At 39.3% G+C, this 10075-nt stretch overlaps 1 protein-coding gene across 1 annotated transcript; it reads left to right on the top strand.

The window, feature by feature from the left end:
* Positions 1-1888: 1888 nt before the first annotated feature.
* Positions 1889-9102, top strand: LOC146456747 (uncharacterized). The gene is made up of 8 exons (XM_085093043.1): positions 1889-2044; positions 2152-2430; positions 2568-2695; positions 4865-5030; positions 5984-6087; positions 6820-6947; positions 7518-7596; positions 8648-9102. Exons 1-8 carry the CDS (start codon positions 2042-2044, stop codon positions 8781-8783), a joined length of 1023 nt encoding a protein of 340 aa, XP_084949169.1. The 5' UTR covers positions 1889-2041; the 3' UTR covers positions 8784-9102.
* Positions 9103-10075: the final 973 nt, after the last annotated feature.

Raw genomic sequence — 10075 nt, forward strand, 5'->3', positions numbered from 1 at the left:
TGTGCGAAGGATCTTGAAAGATTCCCAAGAGATGGAGTGTCCTAAACGTGAATGTTCAGCTAATGCAGACTATGTTCAACTGATTTCTGTTGTTCTTTTAGTCAAGAGGCACATTTGCGTTTCATCTCGCCAATGCAGCTTTCGTCGCAATCTTGGCAGGTAATTAAATAAATCGCGCCACGAGTCTGGTCTTTTGGAACAGGGTCTTCTGGTTTATGAATTAAACTCCCGATAGTCTGGAAGAGTTTGAAGGCAACTTTGATGTCATAGTTGCTTAAAATCCGTCTGATCCGGGCTCTGAAGTTCCCTTGATATATGGCAATATAAAATTGAAACCATACAAATATGACATATAATAAATCTTCAATGAGGAAGGCTAAATCACCACAAATGGTTGACAGAAGGGTCCTCAGTAAGACCTGAACTAATAAATATTGGAAATTGAAGCCTGCATTTTTCTTTCAGTCTTTCTTTTCACAGCTGCTTAAGTTGCGTATATAACTGTGATTGTCTCTCATTTATTAGTTCTTACCTTACTTGACTCATTTTTGTCTGGACAGTTTGAACTAGCTGATTTTAATACCGCGCACCCTGCGAGCAGACCCTCCTTTTATCTTTTTCTTTACCGAGCAAGCAAAAGAAAGGCTCTGCTAGTAGGGTTAATACCGCGCTGTACAAACAGAAAAAAGAAATCGGCCGACAAAATTGAACGCGTAAACTGGCCCATGCGATTCGGATTGATTTAATCGGCACGTGTAAATTGCTTTTAGAGACCTCAGAAATTCAGATAAAATTTTAATGAAAAATTCATATGAACAGTTCCACAAGACCGTACAATTTTAAACATGACCTTCATGTAATTTTTTGAGAATGATGTATTATTCAAAGTGACGCAGGCAACTTTGGGAAAAGAAAATCCGAGTGTTTCTATCAGGAGTCGAACCTAAGACCTTCCGAATACTAGTTCGGATTCTCTACCACTGAGCTACAGGAGACTTGTTGGAGCTAAGGCCATTAAACTAGATTCATGCGACAAACGTCCTGCATACTGCTAGGATTTGAAAGTCAATGTGTGGCATATGTGCAATGGAATAAATGTGGTGGTATATTTAAAGCCTCGTGAATGAATGAGAACGATGTATTATTCAAAGTGACACAGGCAAACTCAGAAAAAGGAAATCCGAGTGCACTTACCTAAGACCTTCCGATTACTAGTTGTAATCGGAAGGTCTAAGGTTGTAATTTATTTGTAACAAAAAATCAGAATTTTTTATTTGCAATCAACATTAATTACTTTTTACCTCTCGCACGCACACGAATTCGGGCGTTTACCATGCATGGGTAACCCTAATTAGCGGGGCGTGCACCATCTACTGTATGGGGAAAAATTGACACAGCTGTTCCTTGTTCACTGTGCACTCTCCCCTGTTGTACGCAAATTGGGTGTATGTTTTTTCAAATCAGCAAGAAGATGTATCATACAGTGACATCCGATACCCTAGACCAAAATCAAATGGCTTCCGCCTTCTCATCATGCGCTGTACCTAATTTTGTACTCTGCATGGTTCCTTACCTTTTAATTTTGCCTCGACTTACTGAAATCTGTCCAAAAAAAATTGATTTAAACGTGTTACCTCTCCCAAAATACTGAAAATACTGCCTGGTATACAGTGGCTGTGCACGCGAAATTCCAACAAAAAAAAACTAAATAAAGAGAAAAGAGAAAGAGAGGACCAAGAAGATCAAGAAGCAGAAAAAAAAAGGACAATGATAAAAATTACTAAAGCAAAACCGTTTTCATGTCATCAAATGCAATTTTTGACGTTTGATTGACGCGCCTCAAGTTGCAAGTGCACGTGTATCTTTCACAGTAGGTTTGAATATTTATACCACGCCTCGAGGTTCTTTGCGGCTTGGTTTCTAAAGTTTTGCAATTCAATTTGAATTTTTTTTTTTTGCTTGTTGCGTGTTTGAATTGCTAAGGTTGTTAATTGTTTGAATTATCAAGCGTGAAATTTACCAACAACCTCGGGAAATTGAAATGGTGTGTTTCTTTCAAAAGTGACCATAAAATGTCACAACGATTTACCTTCCTAGTTTGTGTATACTCAGAAGGACACTTAATTTCTGTTGCGTTTTCTAATGTTGCAGAAAAAAATGGCACATATTTTAAGCTCCAGGACAGGAAAACGCAGTAGACACAGGAACTCTATGAAGATGCCTTTGGCTGCCTCAGCGCAAGGAATTGCTTCACCTTCCGCAGCAACCAGAAGCAAAAAACGACAAGAGAATCCTTCTTCAAACTATGAGTTAAATATATGTTTTGAGATGTTCCCTAACAAAATCATAGAGGACGAGCAATTTATTTTACAACAGATTGACGAGGCATGGAGAATAAAGGACGTGGACACTATGTTCAGGCTTATTGAAGTAAGCAAGAAATGCCAAGTGGTAGAATATATTTTATAACGAGCGAGAAAAACGTTTTTTATACGATTGTTACCAACATTTTTGTATGTAACTCTATCATCTGATCATGGTACTTACAATTCATTGTTTTGCTATAGGAGAACGAATTTTCTGATTTGACAAAGAAAAATGTAATGAAACTCTGGGATGCAGGGCATTATTACAAGGTGGAGTGTAAAACTGGAAAGCGGCTTACTCCCTTGGCACGGTTTCGCATAAGGGAAAGGTGAGTTACTGAAATGATCTTTAAAACAGTAATTTCCAAGAGTAAACTCGTTAAAACATTTACAAACGTGTGTTGATATGTTGCAATAACCTCTGTGTTGTGAGATATGTCTCAATGGGCCAACGTTCAATGAGTATCCAGCTTTTACACGCTACAGCGGTTCTTGGTTGTTTCAGTCCCGTTGAATTAAAATTCTCAAAATGGCGGAAATTAAGTTCAATTTCACCCGTTTCTCCTTGCTAGTTTTGAATTAAGAAATTGATCAAAATCGTCTGAACTGCAGACAGCGTGGCGCCAAATGCGTACAAAGCTGCTTATGATTGGCCCTGAAAAGAATCCATCCGTGTTGTTTATATTTCCAGCTACCTACTTGACTTTCGACTTCTTCCATCGTCGTTTTCTTTTCGGTAACGTACAAGCAGATTGAAATTAAACATACCAGACATTTCTTTTTGGCTGACTATATCGACAGAAGGGAAACTATTTCGTTTGGGCTGCAGTCAACACACACTCGAAGCGTTTCAGCGTTTCGAAATGTTGACAGTTGGCTAAATTTAACATTAAAGCCATTAATTTGCCGGTAAGAAGGTCGTGGCGATTCAACTTTGAAGGCTTCGTAGCGAACTGGCGGAGTCATCATTACGCAATTCGCAGTTGTATTCAGGTATTTTAATACATGTATATGGCGCGGAAGAGCAATCTCGTGCGTTGCCTGTCATGCACGTTTCGGCAAATCTGCACAACTAAATTTGTAACTCTATTTAGCGGAATAAAATGCAATACTTATTGCTAGCTTCTTTTATATAGTCTGGCACTCCAGCATTCAACAAATTTCGCTTGAAAGAAAATATGTCGGTAATTTTCCTGAGGTTCAGTTCGTCGTTCAGTGTGCCTGCCCCCCTAAAATTAAGCATTCCTAGAGGATTCGGATGATGTCATTTCTGAAAGAATGTATCGGAAAGGATTTTGAGCGTATCGTTTGACTGAGAGAAAAATTCACAATTGTCGTCACAAAATCGAGCGGGGAAGTCACTTTTCTTCAAGTCCTTCAACTCCAACGCTCTTCAACCGAGCCTCAAATCTGGTAAGAGCTGGCAAAGGCAACGACAGAAACACTTTTTGCTTTTTTTAATTAATTTGAAAACTTTTGGACGTTCAAAAATGTCAAACAATCAATTCAGTTCTTTTATGTCCAAAGAAACGGGGGGTTTGGGGGAATTTAGCTCCGTGGTTGAGCGAGAGGTGCCCTATTAATGTTTTGAGGACCTTAATCGATTGCTCAACAATCATATAATATACCTCGTTTACTTCTGTGTAATGCCTCGAAATTCGTCAGTTTTATACCTGAAGTTTCAAGTGTGCCTTCTTCGAAAGAATAAGGTCCAAACATTAATTACACAATACCTACAAACATTAATTACAATACTCACATATTGAAAGACGTGTTCGGAAACTTTTCACGCGTACTAGTTTTGATGAGAAATTTTCTTTTTGTAAAAACATTGTAATTTTATTTATAATCAAACAAAGATTTTCATTGCAGCCGAAGGTACTTATTCAGGGATCTACACAGGATTACGCACGGCAATTACAAAAGCTGTCTTCGTGTCACCTGCGTTTGCATATCACACGGGCACCCAACGGCTAATTTCGGTAAACATCAATTCGAAACTTGACCTAAATCGCCTCAGAAATGTCGTTTGAAAAGTCGAGAAAAATTAGCGTTTTCTTTGGTGTAATGTCACGCTTGCTCGAACCAATTTTACACCTTAGGGGTGCATAGGGCGTTAACCGTAGCTCTCCACCTAACTCTATTCTTTGTCATTCTCTGGACTTCACGTCCAATACAGGTTATTCCTTCGTAATTTCTCTAGAGTGCTTCGTCTCCAGGACAGCTTTGGGCTTACCTTTCTTCTTGGGTAACATGGGAAAATTAATTACTTTTGTTTTCGAAGGGACAAAAATGTCGTTAATCGTAAGCCTAGCAGATAGACGAAGCACTCCTATAAAGTTACGATGTTTCCTAAGTATTGTTCTTTAACAATAGACCATTGTTTCCCAACAATAGTCTATTGTTCAGAAAAAATACTTAATAATTGGTCTTAGGAACAGATTCTCGTTGGGTGCCACTTATCTCAGTATGTAAAATCTCTGTACCATGTTCTTCAGGAACGTTCCGCCAAAAAGCATTTGTCCAAACGGGCGACCAAAGGCCACACTGCCTAAAGAAGCGACTCAGGTGCTACGCAGCTGGCTGGAAAGCAACTCAAGTCCTTATCCTACCAAGGAAAATAAAGAATCCCTCGCTAGACAAACTGGACTAACAGTCATGCAGGTAAGATTTAACAATCAGACAACTAAAGTTAATCAAAAAAGTTACTGACGACTTAACTACAGTGATCAGTAAAGAATTATTGCTTCGTTATTCACATTTTTTTGCGGCGAAATACAGCTATTTTACGTTTGAGGATGGTCACTATTTAGATTACATTCGCTGAATTCCTGAGTGTATCATTTATTTGTATTTCTATTTTGTATTAATTATAAATTGTACACTGACTTAGCAGAAATGGAGAGTTTGTAACAATGTTGTTCGCCTTTGCTTTGGTTTTCATTACTATGCTCTGTGATTGGTTAACAAAACTCGTGCCACTTTCTCAACCAATGGGAATCCAAACCAATCTTTTTTTCGCCGCAGGCGTTTTCACGCGCTTGGCGCCAGTTACATGTGTTTGCTTCGAATTCTGATTGGCTCGTTATGTTGTTCACATCTGTTGCGATTGGCCAGAATAATTACTTTGGTTTTGGTTTTACGACACTCAATTAGACACCGCTCTAATACTCTTGTACATTGAACACCAAGCTTTTTCTTATCGACAAACTGACTGATGATGCTTTGGTCATTGCTACACCTGAATTTTGAAGCATTTGTTTCATGTTTTCTTACATGACGGGGGGGGGTGAGGGGGGTAAATAGATAGGAGATCTTCAAACGGGGATTTATGAGCGAGGGAGGCTGTTTAATAGGAAGCGCGGATTTTTACGTTACTTTTAAAAGTAAGTTAGCGTGACCTTCTGGCCTCGGTTGTTCAAACAGGGGATAACTCTATCCAGTGGATAAATCATTACACAGCGGATAAAATGTACACCAACCAATACCTTTTATCCGCTGGATAAAGTTATCCGCTCTTTGAACAACTTGGGCCAGATCTAATATTATTTTACAATTCTTAAAATCTTTATGGGCCCTGTATGTTATTTGTTTATCTTTTGACCAAATTTATACAGGTCAATACATGGTTTGCAAACACCAGACGAAGAATGAACGGCAAACGCTCAAAGACCAAAAAGGAAAGCAACAAATGCAAGCAGCAGCTTTGTAAATGGTCAAGGTAATGGTTGTACTCCATCATTAGTGCTGAGTGGGGAGGCAAATCCTGCAAGAGTTACTTTCTTGTTTATCTCCTCACTAGCATTCTCAATTAGTTGCCCCACTTAGTTTTAGAGCGGTTTTCAATTGACTGTCGAAAGTAATTTCGCGTTTGCTTTGGTTTTGCATTACTAAGCTATGTGATTGGTTAACAAAACTCGCGCCACTTTCTCAACCAATGAGAAGCAAAACCAAAACCAATCGTGTTTTCGCTGCTTGGCGTCAGTTACATGTATTTGCTTCGAATTCTGATTGGCTCGTTGTGTTGTTTACATCTGTTGCGATTGGCCAGAGTAAATACTTTGGTTTTGGTTTTACGCCACTCAATTGGAAACCGCTCTATAGTAACACAGTCATTATTGAATTTATTAAATCTCCCATTCGTATTCTCGCTCCTCACAGACTTCATACTTTCGTCGTTCCTTCTTTCCCTTTTACTGTTTATTGTCTTCTTTCGGTGCATGATCATTGTCAGGTGATATCGAACAAACACCAGTTTTAGGAGCTGCTGAGAATGTTGTTGTTACCTTAAATTTAACAGTGCCGGTCTCAAATCCTCGCGCCCCTGTAGATAAAAAAATAACCCACTTTCAACCATAATATGAGATATAATAAATAACCTTAGACTCGAATGACAGCATTTTGTAACTGAATTACTTTTTACTTTTACAAGAGAGGTCTTGCTTTTTATTAGTCCTCAGCCGTGGCAAGTGATCAGTCCTCCTGTCATGACGTCAGCATCAGCTTTCGCTCCCTGCTCTGGCCTTTGCGCATGCCCATCGGCTTCGCTTCCCCAACTCCTTGCACCGGCGACATCTTTGGGTAGGTTTGGCTCTTTTCGCCACGGCCAGGCACTTTGAAACAATGTTTTAAGATTGTAGCAATTAAATTAACTTAAGTAAAGGAAATTTACCAAAGGGATTTCTTGACTGTTTTAAATTCACTTGAAACGTTTTTCGGAAAATGGTTTGAACCCGGGAGTCATGTCATAAGTACGTCAATTATGATCATCCGGGTGAAATAACATCTGTTAGCATACCTCAGTGACCGACTATCGCGTAACGCACAATCTGATTGGCTACATAGGTGCCGTCTATCGATCAATAGACGGCAGTTTGTCAGAACGCGCGCAATTTAGCATGCATCATTGCAAAAATATATTAAAATTTATGAAATAAAAAGATTTTTTGCTTCATAGATCGATCACTGAGGTATGCTAAAACAATTAGACGGCTCGCTCTCGGTTTCTATCGCCTTTGATAGTTGGCTCGGGGCTTCGCCCCTCGCCGACTATCAGCCGATAGAAACCTCGAGCTCGCCGTCTATGTAATTGTTAAATAGCAAGTTGTTTTGGATGTCTAGATTTGACATTGTGGTGAATGGTTCTCACAGGTTCAACTCTACCGAGATTGTGGCCTGAACCATTGCCGGACAACACTACAAGGACATTTTTGGCCGAGTGGCCAACAAGGTATGCATAGTTAGGTTAATTTACACGCATCAAATCATCGGCCTGACCAGTAAATTCAATCGCATGGTTCAGTTTACACGTTACATTTTCTCGGCCGATTTATTTTATGTTGACGCACGGTAGCGCGAGAAGACAATCAGCATGATAAAAAAAAATAAATTAAAAAAAAATTCTGTAGCACTTCCACGTTCATTCATTTTCTTTGTTAAATTGGGCCAAATTGGCCAAATTGGCCCAATTTGTAATTTTTAAAGCTACATGAACCGGCTTCCCTAGGCACTTTAAAAAAAATGTGACCGCACGGAAGATGTAATGAGAAGGTACTGATGCAGTTATCACAGCATTTGAATAAGGCGTCGAACACGCGTACGGTGCCTACTAATAAGGAAATATTTTTGCGCGGTTTATTACTATGCGGGGAAAACAGATCTTAACAAGGGCTATTGAAATCCAAAAAGAAAATTGGGGGTAACCACGCATTTTTCACTGAAACAACAATTATTCTAAAAACAGTAAAATACAAAGCAATGTATGGCGCTTTATTATCTCTGAAAAATGCATGGTAAACCCCAATTTTCTTTCTGGATACCAAAAGCACTCAGTGCTAAGTTCTGCTTTCTTTGCATAGTTTTAAACCGCGCAAAAATATCCCTGTGTTCGTAGGCACTACCCATAGGAAACCCGAGAGTCTCGAGATGCGCAGAACGTCTGCGCAGTAACAAAAGTAGGCAGAAGAAAACAAAAAAGTGCGCGTGAGCATAATTTATATATCAGAGAGTAGTAAATGCGAATGACTTTCGTCACTCAGCTGAGAATCATATCTTTATTCAACCTTTATTTAAAAATTTTTTAGTCCTGCAAGGGGGTGCCATCACGCAAGACGTCTAACTAAGACGAGGTGCACGTGCCTGATAGGTCGGTTACTTAAAGATTCGCAGCCTGTTTGTTACCACAGTTTAAGGTGAAACGCGCCCAAGTCTCTCAGGGCCTTGGCCAACAGTTGTCCGCATAACCGTCTATTAACTGTTATTTACTCTCTTTTGTTATTTAGCCATACTACCACTCTTGGTAGCCAGTACCTCTCGGCGCCTATAGTGACGCTCGCACCAACCCTTTGGAGACCTGAGTTGCCGTACTTTGGGCTGCACGCGGCTGCCCAGATCCTAATGGATATGGCAAGCAAATAAAGAGGCTTCCGGCCGCTTAAATTTATGGAAGTTCTTTGGAAGCTTCGGATAGCGTCAGTTTCAAATCAAACTTGATTTATATCTTCGATAATTGTTCTGGGCCATTTTGCAAGATTTTAGAACTTGAATTTGAAGTTTCAAATTTTTATCGCCAAGCCTTCGGAAAACGTTAATTACTTGTAATTAGAAATTGAAATCTTACTGTTGTTAAAAAGGTTCATTATAATTGTTATATTACTGATGGTAATACTCAACTGAATAAATCTTTTTTACTTACCGGTACTTTTTTCCACCTGATTTTCGTTAACAATCGGTGCATTGCACAGTGTACAATGAATGTTGCACCGCTGACAAATGATCTGAACGATGGATCAGAGAATAGACCCTTCTCCAGAATGGCGGCAACAGATTTAAATGAGTTAAAATTGAACTGAAGGAAAAACTGACACTAGCACTGGAAAGAGCATCATTACTTTAGTAACCTTGCAAAGTTTCAGCATATTAGGTGTTATATCAGCTTAGGAAATGTAAGATGAAATTTGACAAATTTACAGACGTTTGTATGACTGGGGGCATACGTCATACCCCAGTCATACAAACGTCTGTAAATTTTCCATTTAACTTCTTTGAATTTTTGGCCGCCATTTTGGAGAAGGGTCTATTAGTGAAAGCATGAATTTTCCATTGAGCGTTAAGGTTAGCAGTGGTAAGCAAATTGGAGACCGCACGCCGCAAAGAAAAAAATTGAACCCACGACCTCTGAGTTTGATCGTCCTTTATTTTAAGTCCAGACTGTGGGAAACCGTGGGTGATTATGATGGTAGTCGAGGCAATGTGAATGTGAAGGATACAATGAAAATACCCTTCAAGGGGAGTTCCTGCTGGACTCATAGACGCGCTCTTGGACTGAATCGTGGGAAATTTTAAGGCTACTGTATGTATTTTTGTTATTGTTAGTTTTCAATGCGGTGCAAATACTCAGTATTGAGTGTGTGACCTAAGAGGTAAATAAAATAAGGTAATGCTGAAGTAGGCCAATCGGACTGAATATCACAAGACATGTCTTGTCCATCCGCTGTTCTTGGTTATCAAGGTAAGGCTTCAGAATGCAAGAAGCGAAGGAAAGCTCTCTCCTATCCCCCACTAAAAACACCTTAAACTGAATGCGGAAGTGTGCGCCTACTCTTCCCTCCTTTTATGCCCTCAATATATTTTTTTCGCATTCTCTTTATGTACCGCAATCTCTCCTTTATGAACAAGTAAAGTTGTATAGAAGTGTGATCTTTATTAAA

Source organism: Pavona decussata, unplaced genomic scaffold, assembly GCF_977016875.1.
Source record: "Pavona decussata unplaced genomic scaffold, jaPavDecu1.1 SCAFFOLD_254, whole genome shotgun sequence".
Lineage (NCBI taxonomy): Eukaryota > Metazoa > Cnidaria > Anthozoa > Scleractinia > Agariciidae > Pavona > Pavona decussata.

Excerpts from the sequence above, each read along its gene's own strand:
- LOC146456747 (XM_085093043.1), top strand. Across the intron at positions 2,696-4,864 it reads CGGTTTCGCATAAGGGAAAG|GAACGTTCCGCCAAAAAGCA; the intron begins GTGAGTTACTGA and ends CATGTTCTTCAG. Across the intron at positions 7,597-8,647 it reads TTGGCCGAGTGGCCAACAAG|CCATACTACCACTCTTGGTA; the intron begins GTATGCATAGTT and ends TTTGTTATTTAG.